At 35.5% G+C, this 19,118-nt stretch overlaps 1 protein-coding gene across 1 annotated transcript in view; it reads right to left on the reverse strand.

Annotated features, from left to right (window-relative positions):
* PDE3A (phosphodiesterase 3A) overlaps positions 1–19,118 on the reverse strand; it is a 312,683-nt gene that overhangs the window by 104,763 nt on the left and 188,802 nt on the right. The window contains exon 2 of the mRNA XM_053556790.1: positions 9,970–10,020. Within this exon, the coding sequence (XP_053412765.1) occupies positions 9,970–10,020 (51 nt within the window). The remainder of the gene's footprint in view (positions 1–9,969; positions 10,021–19,118) is intronic.

A 19,118-nucleotide genomic window follows, 5' to 3' on the forward strand; every position in this document is an offset into this window, starting at 1 on the left:
TCATTACTCCCAGAATGAAGAGGCCATGTGTTGCTGACCTTCTCCATGCTCTTGAATGGCTATGTTCACATCTTTCCTCGGGAGATGGTCTTTTCTATACCTCACAATCTTTTTACCTGAGTATCTCTTCTGTGTCATCTTTTTTTTTTTTTTTTTAAAGAGAATTTTGTCAATATTAAATACTGTTTATACATAATGAATCCATAGAATTGCTTTGTGGTTATCTCGTTTTGAATTTGAGAACTAACGTGCTTTGAGAGTTGCTTTTATATTTTTATTTATTTTTTAATTTCAGGTTTAAGTGAGGGTACAGACCACCAAGTCACAATATTTGAATCTGTTAGGGAGAGTCCCTCTTGTAGTTATGTCCCGCACCCCAACAATGTGCCATACACCCCTACATTGTGCCCATTCAGTGGGAGCACCCCAAACTCTCCCTCCCTTCTGCCTCCCTCCAACTTGAATTTTACTCAATACTAATATGAAGCCAGTAGATGATCTAATTCTGCCTGTATAGGAGAAAAACTCATTTCTTCTGCGTCCTCTCTGATAGACAACGTCTTTTCCTCCTCTGCTCCAATCCTTTGAGAATCAGAGCTTCTGCATCTGTTTACATTTCTGTCTTCCTGACTGGTCAATGCTGGTTTACTTTCGAAATGTTTACTCCGTTTGTCTCACCCACAATCTTCTGAGTGTGTTTTTATCTCACATGGTTTTTTAAAGATGGCTCTTTCAAGTGTGCATTATTTGTACTCTGTAAACAACCTTCTCTAAACTCAGGCCTACAATGATTTGAAAACAAAAGAAGACAGATACAAAATTCCAAATTGGAAACAGCTATAGAGATCCGAGTGTGAATGGACACCCAGAAGTATTGAACCCCGGGGCCACAGAACTCGGGAGCAAACTGCTTTAAGTTTGATAACCTGCAGATTTCCTATAAAACAAGCTTTAACTTATACCATTCAAGAGTTTTCCAGGAATTGATCATTGTATAATACATCACCACACACGCACAGAAAAATACAAAAACCAAAACAAATCAAAAAACCATATGATCAAACCTGATAAGAAACTTCATTTTTGTGACTTTTCAGATAATATTTTGGTGATATCTCTGATGTCTTTCCAAGGTTTTTCAGTGTAATTATTAGCCACAGTAGCCTGGATTTACTTACATTTATTTACATGATGGCTGCATAGAATGGGGCAACCATGTAATGCTGAGAACAGGGCTGCGGAAGCAATCTTTGTGCTCCCAATATAAAACTTAACAAAATTAAATTAATGTCTTTAATGATAATATAAAACCTGGGAGAGAAGGCCATTAATAGTCTTTTAGTTTACCCCCTAAAATGGGGAAAAAGAAAAATTTCTATACCATCATTTGTATTTTAAAGCTATGAGAAATACATATTTATACATGTAAACTGAATATTCATTAATAAGAAATTAAATAAAAATATTCACTTTCTACAAATCTTAAAAAATCATACCAAGAATGACCTAAAAACCTGAATCTTAAGCTTTTTGGTTAGTATTCCAAAACAGATATTAATAGTTATCTTAGGGGTCCTCAAACTGTGGCCCGTGGGCCAAATGAGGCAGTGTGATTGTATCTGTTCCTGTTTTGTTTTTTTACTTCAAAATAAGATATGTGCAGTGTGCATAGGAATTTGTTCATAGTTTTTTTTTCAAAAACTACAGTCCGGCCCTCCAACGGTCTGAGGGACAGTGAACTGGCCCCCTGTTTTAAAAGTTTGAGGACCTCTGTAAGATCAACCATTTCTCATTGCCTTTGCCTTAATTCCCTCTTGCCACTTAACTAGTACTCTAACTACCACAGTACCTCCTTGGTTTCTTCTTACCTTCACAGACCTTCTTATCTGAGAATTTATTCTAGTCTTAGGTTTTTTTCCCCCCTCTATGGAATCTGATTATATTTGGCACAATCATTTTTTTTCATAAATAAGTAGAGTAACAATTAAAAAAATTCATCCCCAGAACTTCCCTTTTGAAGTATGCTTTCACTATTAATGAAAAACCAGATCTTGTTCTAAGCCAGAGACTGCATAATATCATCTAGTATTGGGTAACAGTTATTGCCCTTTGTTATATATTATAATTCCTGATAAAAAGTAACTGTTCTCAAGTTAGCTTATCTTTTTTTTTCTATTATTCTAGCAATTGGAAAGCAAAACTTTAGAGCTGGAAAATTCATTTCCAATATTGTATATTGATATTATAGAAACTTACATGAAAAATACTTGAATTAATTTTCTTAATAGTTATAAGATATTTGGGGGGAAAACATAATAAAAGCCACAACTGCAAGGATGGTCAGACACTATGGCTTAAAGTGATAAGTATCACCACTGATTTTGTTTCTCTCAAAATACACTTTGGAATACTTAGTAACTTAACTATTGCTTAAAGGCTTTACAGCTCCTACAGATAAATACCTATTACCAATTGCTGTTTGTATCATTGGTTCATTTGGTTTCATGTAAGTTACCACAAGGTTCTGATTTGGCAAAGCAAGCATAAAACATTACCCACATCGTGTGAATGATGTCATGGTACCCAAGATAAGAGGGTCATTCAATAAATACTAAACAACATGTCTACTAATCTATAAACATGGGGAAAAAATAAAAACATAGATGCCAGTGGCAATTTTCCCTTTTATTTCTGTAGACTTGTTTGATTCCTGTTCATCCATGTTGTTTTAAAGAGATCAGGGCCTTTAATAAAGAGTGACTTACTCAAGATCATCAATCAGTTTCCTAAAAGCACATTTTTCAGGCAACCACCATGTGGACAGAGCCACACTCTCTCTCCAGCTGCTCCTGTGAATCACTTGAATGCATAAGTGTGGGAAGAGTGCAGCTCCCTCCTTCCCTGCCCCAGTTTCCTAGGACATAATTCAACTGGGGGAGAAAGACTTCGCAATAAAATGAATACATTTTTTTTCATTGCTGTTTGACAGATTTAAAGATGAAAACCAAAAGCTTGAAAACATAAATCCTTGAAGAAATTATTTTCCCATTTTCCTACATGAAGTGTCAAAATTAATCAGTAAATATTTATTTACTATCTCTTACATGCTTGGCAATGAGATTATGCTATAATCTCAGTGGTTCTCAACTAAAAGCTATTTTGCCTCCCAGGGGACATTTGACAATGTCTGGAGACATTTTTCTTATCATAACTGGGCAGCAGATAGAGAGGGGTTGCTTCTGGCGGTTAGTGGGTAGAGATCAGGGACACAGTAAAAATAATACACTAGTGGGTTCTGTTGTTAAAGAGAAACACTGTTTCCCTTTCTCTGAGGAAACTAGAAGGGTTTCTGCATCCTTTGACACTGGTATTGTGTGGCTGTTGTCAACAATATCCCTGGTAGGACAAATTTTCTAAGACTGTTTGTGTCTTCATAAAGTTTGTCAACTCAAATTAAAGACATTAAAATTAAGCTGCAACTAGATAAAAGCAATTGCACAGAGCAAGTAAGAGTGAAAAAAAAGACTGTCTGCCACTGTCGATATAACAGATGGAATTTAAACTACCTAGAGGTCATTATAATGGAGGAGATGGACATAATATTTAGGCCCCTTCTTACAGCTACTGAATGAGATGATAAGGCTGCCCCTACCATGAATGGAACCCAGCAAATATTTGTTGTGTGCTTCTCGTCCATATGAACAGAATTGAAACAAAATTCACAACACAACACACAGAGAAAACCAATCCTAGAAAATGCAACACACAAAAATTTCATTAGCCGGTGGCCAAAAATGAAACAATTATTGGAAAATTTTCTAAACTAATACTAACAGTTGTTAGGTTAACATGGAAAAATGAAAAAGGAGAAAGAAATGTAATCAAAAAGCATTACATTTCTAAGAAAAGTAACCCTGGTATCCAGTTTTATCTGGGACAGTGTTTTCAACCTTTTTTGTCTCATGGCTCACTTGAACCTACAGTTAAACTTCTGTGGTACATTTAAATTATGTTGATTAAAAAAAGGAGTCAAAAGAGTTTCATTTACTGTGCTTTAAACTCTTTCAAAAGTAATTTAATTAATGAACTTTAAAAATTTTCACAGCACATCTAAGATCCTCTATAGGCACATCAGTGTGCCGTGACTCACTGATCGAAAATCTCTGATCTAGGCATGATTATTCCATACTAGACATTTAGGAGATGTAATAATGGACTCCCAATCTGCTCACAGTAATTCTTTGGAATAAATTCCTGGGAAACATGGTTGATCATCTTTCTAAAATGCATTTACAAAGTTAAGTTTAATAAATTATCTACACTAATATTCTATACAGGTCTGGAAGGTAATCTCTTCACAATCCCTTATCAAAAACAAATTATTTAACCCAGAAAAGAATTGATCTATCACTGACTTGGACTATTAGCAGGAAATGTTTAGGTGTCAACTTCGGTAGCTATTAACAGATCCGTTCTCTTGGATATCTAAGTAGATAAAGAAGTTAAGCACAATGACTTCCCTATCAAAATTCATTGTTGAGACTTAACATAATGCTACAAAAGCTAGCTGATTTAGGTAGCAGCTTCTTATTCTAGAATTTTTTGGCTGGGGCTGTGTTTGAACCCGCCACCTCTGGCATATGGGGCTAGCATCCTACTCCTTTGAGCCACAAGTGCCACCCCCTAGTCTAGAATTCTTACAGTTTGGAGTCTGTAATACTTCATAGGCCATTAAAGACATGCCCTTCAACAGTACACAGATCCCTTTCAAGTTGATAGTCTAGTGCATTTAATAACTTTTCTTCATCAGAATATCCACCTATCTTCTTGTATTACAGGACTACATACAATACTTCAATTATTTAGAAACACACAAACCCGAATTTCTAAATACTTTAAAGAAATACTTCAATTATTTGAAGACTAGATGGATAATATGACAATTTATTTCTTAGTAATTATTGTATGTCTATTTATAAAACTTGGCTGACATCAATAATATTTTACATAACTAAAGAACCTGCTAGTATTTATCTATTGATAAAGAAGGCTTGCTGGTGCCAAGTACATTCAAATGTTAGGAGGTTCACAAATGGAACTAACCCTTTCCACAAGGACCCTCAACTAACGAAATAAGTAAATTACTGGCTCCCTAGAATCCCCTCCTACTACTTATAAGTTTTTCAAAGGACAGTATATTTTCTATTGTCTCTCTCAACTTCCCACTGGAAAACTTTTAAGAATTTAAAGGAAAAAAATGAAAAAAAGTTAACTGCCTTCTGAGAATTCCATCCCCTGACAGCTGCCAAATGAAAGAGTTCTGCCTGCCGCTGAAAGTTTATTTATCATATGGCATCTTTACTGTATTTGATGATCTACTCTTTGAGAGTTTATACTTTAAAAAAAAAATAAAATAAAAAGAAAGAAGAAATATCATCCAGAAAGCTCTGAGTGAGCTGAGGAATTCTATCAGAGAGCTACTGAGAATAAGGCAAAATAAGTCAATTTGAATGAAATTCTTGCTGAGTCTAAAGGATCATATGTAATTAAATGCTGGAATTTATTTGACACATGATAGGCATTTTTCTATAGGATAAGTATTTGCTATATAAGGCGCACCTTCTTAAATTTTGTGATAACGAATATATAATTTTGGAGAAAAAAGAAAAATTTGAGATGATCTCTTTTTGATAAGCACCTAGGGGAAAGCCAGAAGCTGAACTTCATCCTAGCAGTGATTAAGGCTGATTTCAGATAAAACTATATGCCACTGGAAGGCCAAAGTTCTTTTTTGTTTCCTCAAAGGCAAAAAAGAAAGTGCCTGAAATATAGACATGCTTTTCATATCAAAGTACAACATGCTCACATTCATCTGCTAAGCGACCTCATACACACGTAGGACAGCTCTGTGCTTCCTACTGGACGTGTCTTGGTGCTCAGAAACCAAGCAAGTCCTTCTATTTAGATATCTGAGACAACACGTATTCTGTGTGTTTTCCACCATTCAAGATTTTTCAGTATTACATCCCTAACTTTATAAACCCTGTCTCTACCAAAAAGTGAAGTCCTTAAGTTCACATTTTTTCTTTCATTTTATAATATCTGTCCTTATTTTTTTTTTTGAACCTTTTGTTCTGGTTAGAGGTATCTCTACTTTCTTTCTAAAGCTGCTATATCTGTACTTTTTGGCAAATTTGTCCAGTAGTTCATTGGAGAACAGGGCCAGGTTTCCTGAAATAGTGTAAATGGAAGGATGGGAGACAGTGGGGAGTTGGTTGGCGGAAAACACAGAAACAGGTGCCAGAAGGACCAGTTTGGAAGAAAGCACCTTCAGTCCTTAATTCACTGCTGAGAATTTTCAGGGCTCTCTTTTTCACACTGATTCTTTTCATCTGTCAGTAGTTAAAGACGCACATCTCATGTTGGCATAAAAAAAGATTTCACCCACTTTCGCTGACACCTCTTTCTATAATCCTAAATTTCCTTCGAAACAAAGCTCCTCCAAGAGAACTTGCTACTATCTTCCACAAGTCTCTTACGTCCTGCTTTCTACCACATCTTTCTCAAAACTGTTTTCTTCAAGTTCACCAGCGTCTTCTTAATCACTGAATCCAAACACGACGTCCATTTTTTCTTGAGCCTCTGCATTCTCAGCCCTCTCTTTAGTAAACTTGACAGTACACCACTTCTGATTCTGAATCATTTTTCCTTCACCTGGTCCCTAGAGTGACCGTGTGAATTCAATAATGCCTTCCAGTATTTTCAGGGAGTGGTCTCCAAGAATTGGCCTTCTTCTGTTTTTCTCTTTTACTATTTATCTGAGAATCTATCTACTGGTGTGGTTCAGTTATCCCCTGTCTGTCCAGCATTCCCAAGTTTCCATCTTCTGCTTTATCCAGGCATCAGAGTGGCCCTTCGAGAATCTGTCTGAAACTTCTTTTGGAATTATAGTCTTCACTTCTCACTCGAGGTTGCTAACACTGACCTCCGCGGCTTCTCTCTAAACTGGTCTGTGTCAAAGGCTGTAATTCTTCTAGTACTTGGCTTCAAACTCTCAACCCTCCTCACATCTTTCTCCTTTCTAATTAATAATATCTAGCATTCTGTGCTCATTCTTTCACAATAGTTTCCACAGTGATCCCAACCCAATCAGGGTCTATAAAGAAGTTATAAAAAGTCATTCACAAATATTCAAATGTATCCCACAGTCTTCCCAGTTCAGACTTTTTACTCAAGCTTTTTCATTAGCCTTATCTGATACTATCACTTCTAAGAAGTAGTTCCTAGTTCTCCGAAGGAGAAAGGAAGACTCATACTCATTCCCACCTGCAGCTCATCCCACTTTATTTATATACAGTCCTGCATTGCTCACCAACAGCGATACTTTCTGAGAAATGTGTCATTAGGTGATTTGGTCCTACAAACATCATCAAGGAGACTCATAACCTGGATGGCCCAGTCTACTACACGCCGAGGCTGTATGTAGAGGCTACAAACCTACACAGCATGTTATTGGACCTAATGCTGTAACGCTGCAGGCAACTGTAACACAATGGTAAGTATTTGTGGACTAGACATAGAAAAGGTACAGTAAAAATACTGGATCATACTCTCATGGCACCACCATCCTATATATGGTTTGTCATTGACAGAAACATCATTATGTGGTGTATGACTGTATTTAATATTGCAACCACCAGACTGCCTTATTAGTGAATTACAGATACAAGTATAGCTCTATTTCCAACTACCATTTGTGAGCTCTTAGAAAACAGTAATCTTGTCATTCAGTTTTTTCTTCAAAATTAGACCCACCACAGCAATGTACACATAGGGGATGCTTAGAAACCCAGCTAAATTTAACCAACCTGAGAGGGGATTTGACAAGGCTTTGGAGGATTACCAAAATATTCAGAGAGCTGTGTTCCAATGCAGCCTACCTGAAATTCCCTTTGAAAGGCTGAGAATCTTTAGAAATATTATCCAAGAAACTAATAGCAAAATAAGTGGTTTAAAACACACTTTCTGTTTTCTAGTAAGGAATTGGAATTGGATAAGAGGTTATTATTTAATGCTTAATTTTTATCTACTTGGAATTTCCAAAGAATAACTTTTTCCTATTGTTTATTTTCTGCTGTGTGTGTTTTTGCTTTTTACTTTGACAGTTTTTACCTGAGTTGGGGAATCAAAGTGGGATAAAGGTATCCTATTTCAGAATATTTTTCTCATGGAGAGATCCAGGAAAGACACTGATGTTTCCGACAGTAATTCATGCAAGCACTTCTGATGCTTTTGCTTTTTCTACCACCTCAGGCTTTTCAAGATCATCAAACTCTATTTATGAAAACAGTGCGTACATGTGAAATTCTGAAGTCTTCTAGCTGTCTGTAATATCCGGAAGTTAGAAAATTTTCACTATGGGTTTGTTACATTTAATGTTAACAGAAACAATATTGTATTTTTACGAGTTTTTTTTTTTTTTTAATTTATAGGGACAGAGTTACTAATCCAATGTGAAGATGAATTATGTAACAGTAGGCCATTTGTGGACTAAATACTACCTATTTCTAACAATAATTTACATAAATAACACTTCATTGCTTTAAGGGACACACTGTCAGTATGTTGCTGGGCATGTTTTTGGAATGAACATGCCTTTGGTGGCAATAATCAGAAACCATGACTTTCACACTTGGGCTCATCCTCATTTTTTAACTGGTTTAGAATCACAAGAATTTACATTAATTTCATCATTTTATTACCAACCTTGCAGCAAATTCTGATTGAAAGCTTTATTATAGATGTGCTCAAAGTGGGAGCTGCCAGAGAAGATGAAGCAGGAGAGGGAGGGGCGGGGAAGCCGACGAGGCAGATGTTCTTTAGGATAACCCTCGTTTAATTTCATGGTTCATAATACTGATGAACCAAATTGAAAATGAGCAAAAATAAAAACAGCTATTGAAATCTCAACTGAAACAACTGATTGACTTGGCTTTATTTTCCCAGTGACCTAAATTAAATACAGTTATCCACACAAACATAACGACAACACAACCGTACATCAGTTTTATAAAACACTGGGGAGAAGTTCGCAATTCACAACCAATTTTCAGATACGGTTTTGCACATTCTACTCTTTTGAGTTATATTTTTACTGGCAATACAAAATGTGTTCAGTAGGAGTAAAAATTTCCACCCACTTAATTTACTTGTGCATATTTACAGTCAGGTAACCATAAGCTGCTATGAGACAAATTATTTTCCTATTTCTTCGCAGAATGCTCGAGGAGGAGAGAGAATTTTCTTAGTGTAAAACTCAGCCTTTATTCTGTCAGGCAAAGTAATTATGGAAGCAAAACAAATCCACATGGTCTAATTAGGTCATTAAAAAAGCATAAATGCGTCATGGAAGCTTTTCTCCTTGCCTAAGACATAAAGTAAGACAATGAAAACAGTCTGGTAATATAGAAAGGTTTAGAATTTGTTTCTTTTCAAAAATAATAGGTCTTTTCATCTCTTTCCATCAGATGAAGACAGTTAATTCAGAGACAAAAATCTTCTAATTAGTCCAAAGTTTACTCTGATTATATTTCAAAATATTTAACCGAAACCAGGAAGATAGAGAAAAAAAGAAAATAGATGGAACAATTATCAAAGGAAATAAATAAAATCAAGAGAGTGGGTTGCTGATCCAAATGTATTCTACAGAGACAAGATAAATATAAAATATATATTCAAATATACACAACCAATCTGGGATATGAGAATGCTCTTAGGAGAAATATACTGGCATCTGCCTTGGGGATTTGAAAGCCAGGCTTTAATTACATCTGACTTAAATAAAAACAAATGGCATGATTGTCTTGCTTCTTCCTCTCTCTACTTCTTATTATGTCTTGAGTTTTTGAAACTCATGGCTGAAAGTATTAGAAAAACAAAATAAGCAAAAATCAAGGAGAAGAAATTTACCTGTGATCCTCGTGGGCCTCGTTTGTGGTCCCATTCTGAATGCCCCATGAGCTGTAAAGATAATGCAAAAGGGGCAATAAATTAAATGATTCTTTTACTTGGCAAATATTTTTATCTTTCTTTTAAAGAGTAATCATGTTGTTGCAATCTTCATTTTAATAATAAAGTATTAATAAAGTATTAAATAGCTACCACCAAAAATTAACATACCTGAAGTAATAAATTTCTAGTTTGATAGCTAACATTTCAACTTCTAATTTTTTGAGAAGTTGATTCTAATTAACATTACCGTGACAAAAGGAGTCTGCTAATGTATAGCTTTACTGCTGTCTGTCAGCAACATACCAGATAGATGTTAAACTATGTAAAGTTTTATTTGAATATCATTAAACTTTCAATTTATCAGGAAGTAAGGTTAAGTAATTTACTAGTGTAGTTTAATCTACTGTCATGAATGATAAGAACCAAAAGGCCAAAACAATTTAATAATTCTTAATCTATTTTGATATCACAAAAACGTGAGTGTTCTAAAGAGTATAATTATTTAATGTGAACTATGCCCCAAAAGTCACAAAATGCAGATGTTTCAGAAAACAGCTACTGCAAAATATTATCAAGTCATTCCCATAGTTGCAATAACCCTGAGTTACTTTGCTTATAAATCAGAATATATATTTGTTGCAAATAATATTTAACAGGATGAATATAAAGGAAAATAAGGTATCAACTGAGAGGACTGAAATTCCATTCATCTGTCCGGTATATTCATTTCTCATGAGTACTGACTGATGAACTATTTACAACTAATAACCTAGAAGTTAACAAGTGGACTATTTCTAACAACAATGACTCCTAAAATTTAATAACAAACAACTAAACTTTTCACAATAGTAACAAAAAGTAACACACCTTTGAACATTATCAAGAAATGTTTACTAATCATATACAGAAAATGGTAAAATTTTAGTGACAGACATACAGTGTTACCAGTTAAGACTGAATTAGATAAAATTATTAGGTAGTCAGTTCTATGTAAACAAATTTACAAGTTTAATTTCAATGAAAAGCTAATAGTACTATAGAACCTCCATAGTTGACCACCTCCCTACCACCTCCTCAAGTTGACCTAATTTTCATAGATTGGACATGAACCATATGCACATATCAGTACAGTAGGCCTAGTTCCTTATGTTGAGCACCTCTGTATATTCAAGAGTTTGTTACAGTGCCTTCGATGGGAAATTTCTAGAAGTTATGCTGTAATTTTAATTTTTTAAAATTAAAAATGTTTTTTTGAGACAGTCTAACTCTGCTGCCCTGGGTAGAGTGCCCTGAGGCAAAAGGATCACTTGAGTCCAAGAGTTCGAGGTTGCTGTGAGCTACAATGCCACAGCACTCTACCAGGGCTACAAAATGAGACTCTGTCTCAAAATAATAATAAAAAAATACAAATTAAAAAAAAAAAAAACAGAACCCTAGTAGACAATTGAGGGAAGGATAAGAACAATTTACAGAAGAAATATCAATAGCTCATAAATTTATGAAAAAACCTTTATTGGAAGTAAAAGAAATGAACAAGGACAAAATATTACTGTCTTTTACATTAGCAAATGAATAATGTTGAAAAGAGTGTACGTAATTTCCACATACAGCAAATGTATATAAACACATATCATAAATGTATATGATTACATATACTATATGAAAAATATAATTTAATACATATCCAATATTCTCTGAACCAATAAATCATAATGTAAAATTTCAGTAATTATAATGTGTTAATTATTATATCCAAAAAAGGGGAAAACTATCAAATAAATGATAGCATAAATATGAATACTAGCGCGGCACCTGTGGCTCAGTGAATAAGGTGCCGGCCCCATATACCAAGGATGGTGGGTTCAAACCCGGCCCTGGCCAAACTGCAACAAAAAAATAGCCGGATATTGCAGCGGGCGCCTGTAGTCCCAGGTCCTTGGGAGGCTGAGGCATGAGAATCACCTAAGCCCCAGAGCTGGAGGTTGCTACTAAGGGTGACAACGTAAGACTCTGTTTCTAAAAAAAAAAAAAAATAATAAAAATGAAACTAGATAGCTATTAAAATGTGGCTTTGAAGGCCTTTATAAAAACAATTACATGAAAAATATTCTCATGGTATAAAAAGTAAAACATACAACATAGTTATTTTAAGCTACTCAGTTTCAACAAGACATAGTCAATCACTGTAAGTTTGGGATTATTGCAATGATCTAATTATAGTTTAGCTAGGACACAATTTTGAGTCTATTAGCTGATACAATCATTATGTAAAACTGAATGCTTATATGTTATTTCTTTAATGCTTTCTTTTTTTTTTTTTTTTTTTTTTGGTTTTTGGCCGGGGTTGGGTTTGAACCCGCCACCTCCGGCATATGGGACAGGCGCCGCCCTTAATGCTTTATTTTTAATTTCTAGAATTACTACCATTACATCTGCTAGTAAATATTAATATGCATTCAAATTTTATGTTTCATAAACACTGATCAACTAATGAAATAAATAGTATACTTTAAGAACATATAAATTAAGAACATTTAATTTATTTTTCTACTAGATCTATCAAAAATAATTCTTGACACATTTCAATCACCTGCCTTATTGAGGCTTTGAGAATACCTTACATTAACAATAGGAAGAACAGGTGCTGATTTGGCAACTTTTAAAGAGGGAGTAAACTTGAGCACTAGGTACTAGTGATATGAACTATCCAAATCTTCTGAAAAGAATACCTTATAAAAGATCAGCTGTGTGAATATTATCCTCCCCACTAATGAGATTAAATCAGGGTAACTTGGTCAATTCTATCACAATAAAAGAAATGAATCTCATAAACACAGACTGTAACTCAAAATATAGTTGTGAATTGTTCTCTTTAAAAGAGAATATTTGACAATGATGGTCAATCAAGAAGGTAAACATTTTCATGGGACCAGAATGCTAACAAAATAAGAAAAGCAATGAATTCATTGCCCCATTTATTTTCTTGCCATTTACTTGCCATTGCCATTTACTATCTTGATGATGAATTTTAGTCAAAGAAAAAGCACATTCAGGGCGGCCCTGTGGCTCAAAGGAGTAAGGCGCCAGCTCCACATGCTGGAGGTGGTGGTTTCAAACCCAGCCCCGGCCAAAAACTGCAAAAAAAAAAAAAAAAAGAGAGAGAGAGAAAAGAAAAGAAAAAGCACATTCAGAATGACTCATTTGGGTCATCACTTATGACAGAAGAGAAAAGCTATCTGATAATTTGCAAATGAGAGCTTATAAAAATAAACCTCCAAAAATTCACGGCTTAATCTTTTCATTTCAAAGCACTAAATCGTAAAATTTTCCAAATGTCATATGTATCAGAGAGTTATTTCCTTGCATTATATAACAAACGAATGAGAAAGATACAGGGTTAAGAAATTCCATTCTCATATATTTACATATTATATATTAATTATCCTATTCTATTTGAGAGGCATGAGTTTGACCAAGAATGTGGCAATGTTAAAATATACACTATAGCAATTTATTTCAAATGAAAAAGTTACAGAAATCTATATGCTATGTGAAATCTGATCAAAAAGAAATGAACTGCCTATGATGAATGAGATGTGTTCTCTAGTCAAGAAGAAGAGTGGTTTTCCCTTTGGATGTGAGGAAATCATACAATGACCGTACCATTAAAATTCATTTTTAATTAAAATAATTTAGCCAAAATTTAGCATTCATTATTTCAGTGTTGAGAGTATGGAGTTCATTGTGGCATTGTAACTTTTTTAAATTCTGAGAAAGAGGTGATAGTGTAGGTAGGAGTTGGATCAGGGCTCTGCTGCTCTCTATGAACACTACACTCTGGGCAGAGGATTAGGGGAGGGCGGAGAGTGGGAGAGTGCATGAACATCAGCTTTATATTATTCTACGTAGCATATGAACGTGTATCCTGTTTGCAGCACATTGCATTAAAAAATGTGCTTACTGTTATAAGAACACTGTCCTCCAATCATAGACCAAAGACCAAAATAAGCAGTATCATTTTAGTATTCTTAAAAAAAAAAAAGAAAAAAATCTATAGTATGATAAACGGACTTTAATATTACAGACTCCTTAACCTAAACGAAGCATTTGGCCACTTATAAATACTCCTGTTAAAGCAGAACCATAAGGCTCAATGTTTTACAAAGACGACTTCCTCCCCCTACTCCCTTGACTAGTGATTACAACAAATAAAAATTATTGGCAATTTACAAGAAATAGTAAAAAACAAAAAGACAGCTTGCCCACTGAAGTCAATGAATTTCACAATGAAATGCAATTGACGTTGATAAGGATATCTGGTCAATGAGAAAATCAAAACATCTTTCCAATGAAACAGACAGAATTAGTGCCATGTTTCCATGACCAGAATTGTCATTTGACCATATCATGGGATTTGGTAAAAGACACCCATGGGTCATAGACAATAAGGACCAGAAGTAGAAACTGTGGATTTTTTTGCTTTTCTACAATTTAATTTATCTCGACTAAACTTTCACAATAAATGAATACCAGCATGCTACCTAAGCAATTCCAAGAAAAGAGAAAGTTTAAGATGATATGATACTCTTTTTGGGGGGGGAAGAATGCTCATGAGTTTAAGATCCATTATACAAAGTTGCTACAGATTTAAAAGAGAGAGACAGAGAGATTGAGACTGGAAAAATGAATAAAAATAAAGGAAATGAAAATATATCCCAGTTGATAAGAGTACATGACTACTTCATCCAGAAAGAAAAAAGAAATGTTTGTCTCTTACCATATAAAAAATACCTTCTTGGTATTTAATTATGACGACTCCTTTGGGTAATGACATTTTAGTAAGTATCTTACCAGAACTTCTGGGGATATATAGGTCACCAAGGTTATGCCTACAAATGGCAAACAAAATCTTTCCATCTGATGAAGGAATTCTCTTTAAAAAAAAAGCAGAAGAAGAAGAAAAAAACTTTCCTCTCTTCTCTGCTCCCATTTACCAAGATAGGCAAAATGAAGACCATTAAATTTATTCCCAGCCAAACAAATTATACTTCCTTGAAAAGAAACACAATCTCTTATATGAAACATTTCCAAAATCTGAACTTCTTTAACACGAAGTCATTTTGATCCTTATGGAATAAATTCTTTTCTCTCTTTCTTTTACTTTTAATAATAAATTTCTGCATCACAGCCTTCAGCTAACAGTATGTTACCCAGTACTTAGCCCCAAGAAAAACAAAACTGCTGCCAAACGCAGAATTTAAAAAGTTCACAGGAGAAGCAAAGAAGAAGTCAGCATGGAAACAAAAAGGTCCTATCCAAGCAGAGATATTTTTAATAATGGCATGCAAAATGAGGACAGTTGAAAGTACATGTCTGTAGGTAAAATATTTTCCCTCAGTGTTTATATATTTTTCCCTCTGCTATTTTCTCTTGCTATCTGTTTATATAAAAATTAATGCTTTTTCAGGGACTTCTTGGGAGAAAAGAAAATCACAGTAACTATTACAAAAGGGATAAACTGCAGGAGAACCATGTCTAGATGGACAATAAAAAATTATTCTTTGCATATACTTCAAAGAGATGGGAGGTTTTGGATATGAAAAAAGGTACTGAGAGGAACAGCCACCACTATTATCTTTGCATTTTGCTCAAGAACACCATTCTTTTTCACTTGTTAAAAATTACTAAAACATAGTTTGGAAGACAGAAAAGGATATACAAAGGATAAGAAAGTTACCATATAGCCCACTTTTATTTCATCATTTTTATTAAGCAAGTATTTATTGTAAGGCTATTACATATTAAGCCCTGTTTGAGGCAAAACTTACACCTACAATAAGACACCATGTATCTCTGCTCTTCTAGCTCTGACATTCTAGTGAAGGAAAACAGAAGATACACAAAGCATAATATACCGGGTGGTGATAAAGCTATAAAGAAGCTTGGAGGACACGGATGAAGGATGACTGGGTGGGTAATGATGTGTAGCGCCCAGGAACACAGATAAGTGTAGCGGGACCACAGCAGAGCAGGGGAAATGCGACATTTCATCAGAGAACTGTAGAAAGTCAGAGAGGCGGATGTACAGACCTGAGGGACAAGCATGCCAGACAGAGGGAACAGAGGCTGCAAAGCTCCAGAAACGGGAGAGGAATGGCACATTTGAGAAGCAGCAAAGCAAACTGATGCTAAAATTTAAAAAGGAGTTGGATTTCTGGAATTACAGATACATACATATATCTAGCACTTAACTCTATTTCTTTAGTATCCAATCGGTCCATTAATCATTAGCTCATTAAAAACTGCAAAAAGAACATTCTCTAGAGACTACTAATGCTACACTCGCTAAAGAGTACGAAATTGTCAGGGATTTGTCTTTCTCCAAACTCTTACTCTAGTCAGCACAGGGAGAATGTACAGAATGTTTAAATTACAGATTAGTCACAATTCATACAGAAGATAGTCCTTGAAAACTGTGAGGGAGCAGGGGTGGCTTTTAACAGCTTATTTACTGTGATGTGCCTGGAGTTTTCAATTTGATAACAAATTAAAATCTCTTCTTTAATCCTGGTGTGTTGCTTTGGATTCTTCGTTTGGCATGCTCTTTTCTTCAATCTGTTTCTATTTTTATTTTCTCTCTCCAGAATTCCATGTGGGAAGAAGGGCTCCCGGGTCTATTAGACGGCAGTACTAGGACTCAGAAGGCCTGTGGCAGAGGGTTTAGGGCAGCTCAACTCTTGTGTAGCCCTTCTAGAGAACTGCTCTTATTTCTCCACCCTTCTCTCCTTTGCCTCTTCTTATCAATGGAGTAAGAAAGTCCAGACTGCATTGCTCGCCTCAGGAAAGGCCCTGGGGAGGTCTGCATGGGGTCTGGGGTCTGGGGTCAGAGGCCATGTGCCAACACAGTCCTTAAAGCTCATCGTCACTCAGTGCTCCCCCCAGCCCCCCATGGTTCTTTCTACACTGGGGTTTCAGGTTTAGAAAGACCTCACTAACAAGCAGTGCCAAAAAGAATAACCCTCCTTTATGATTTAATTTGCAAACCTGTAGACTCTAGCAGCCTCCTTTGGATAAACCAGCTATGAATAGCGCCTGGAGCCTCATAGACAGCCTACCTTGATGAGAGCTGCTTCATCACACCCCCCACTTCCCAAATCCGCCCTCTCTGCAAGGTATTTTCCAGTGGTGCAGATTTCATTGAAGATTTCACAGGGAGACAACAGGACGCTGTTACATTACACAGAATACAGAAAAGAGCTATTAAAATATCTTTCAGACATGACTACAAAGCTTTTTTGGGAGGTGGGGGAGGGCAGCCATCACCTCTCACCTCTTACTCTTGGGCTAAAGAAAGTGAAGTGGGCCTTGTTCAGCACACTGGTTTCAGCCTTTCCTGACTCTAGGATCTTTCCCAGGATCTAAATCTCTTATGATTCTCTGGATTAATTTAGCTTTCTCTTGTATTTTCCATCTTAAACTTTTAGACAAATTTTCAGAAACACAGAAAGAGTCTTTAGAATGGACCCTCTCCTGAACAACTGCAAGTAAGGCTATGTCTTTCCCTTCACAGTTGGTGATAACTACCTAAATTCCATTCACCTGGCAGATATTAAATTCCTGATCTTGACTCTTTGGACTCCAAACTAGCAGCCAGAATACATTTCATAAACACTAGGGAACGAGAAGGCTTCGAACAGAGCAAAATTCAGATGTCCTAGCCTCTCCGCTGCTCGTTCTGTATGTATTTCTGATAATGATGGTCCCACACTCCCATTTACAATAGTTCCATAATTCTATTTCTGCCCCTGTTATCACAATGACAATCATTACCCTACACCTATGTGCTGCCACTAGACTTACAAAGCTTCCATGATTTTCACTTAATACGTCTTGCCTATCCTGGTTAGGCGAAATTTTTGTAATGTTTATTGCTAACTCATTTTTTGCTATTCCTAATAATGAAACCACATCAGTCTCATGCTTAAACAGTTTCCTGTGAAGTATTTTATGAAAAAATGTCAATAAAGCATAACAAACGTGTGAAATGCTGCATAATTCCTACCTGGATAGTCCCAGTACATGTTAGCATTAAAGTCTGGGGAAGTCTTCAAGTAAAGGAACTTAAACAGTTTTATCTAGAAGTATTTAATTCATAGAACCTTTGTTTCAAGAGACTTACAGTTTGTCGCAGAACACAAAAACATTTTGAGAAATATTCTCTGCAGTTTTGTAAATACTTTTCTTTTATCATCAAAGGAACAGCAGCATACTATCCTTATTTTAGGGGAATGAAAATGAGCTAAAAGAGGTCGAATAGTAACATAAGTAGCCAGTGGATAAACATAGATCAAAATTTAGGTCTGCTGGCTGCAAATGATATACTTTTTTAGTCCTGCTGTGCTACTTTTAAAAATAAGTAGAGTCCAAACTCAGTTCAGGTTCTTGGAACTAAAGTATATTGGTAAGGAAAAAGAACAACATCAGATTTGATTTGCCTTCAAGTAATTCATGGTGGTAGGTAAGTGATAGATTTATTATCTCCAAAATCAATTTTCACCTCTTTAATCGCCACCTTCCTTTAAAACAGAGGAATAACAGAAAATTTTGATTTCTCCGAAAATACTTGCAAATACTATAATGTTAATCATAATTTAATATGTTGGCTATAAAATTACCCCCCAATGTAAATTACCTAGCAGAGATTTACCAAATTCTCTATTGGCTTATCTCATCAATACCAATTTCTGCATCCATCCATCCATTCATTCCTTCATGCTTTCTTTCAACAGATACTTGCTAGGTGTGTGTATACAGCTCTGTGCTCCACGTATGCTTAACAAACGTGGAAACTGCCAACCCTGAGGCACCACAGGTCTTGAAGTACCTTCTGAATCCTACACAAAATCCAGCCTAGCGGTTATGCATCTGAGGTAGAGTATGGGCCAGATTAACTACTTCAAACCACACCTGTGATGTGATATTCAGTCTCACTAGATACATGATCTTGGAAAAGTTATTTAATATCTTTCTGCCTCTGTTTCCACATCTCTGCAATTCAGATAATAATAGCATCTATCTTGGGTGGGTTTTGAAGTGTAAAATGAGTC

The sequence above is a fragment of the Nycticebus coucang genome, chromosome 12, assembly GCF_027406575.1.
Source record: "Nycticebus coucang isolate mNycCou1 chromosome 12, mNycCou1.pri, whole genome shotgun sequence".
Classification (NCBI taxonomy): domain Eukaryota; kingdom Metazoa; phylum Chordata; class Mammalia; order Primates; family Lorisidae; genus Nycticebus; species Nycticebus coucang.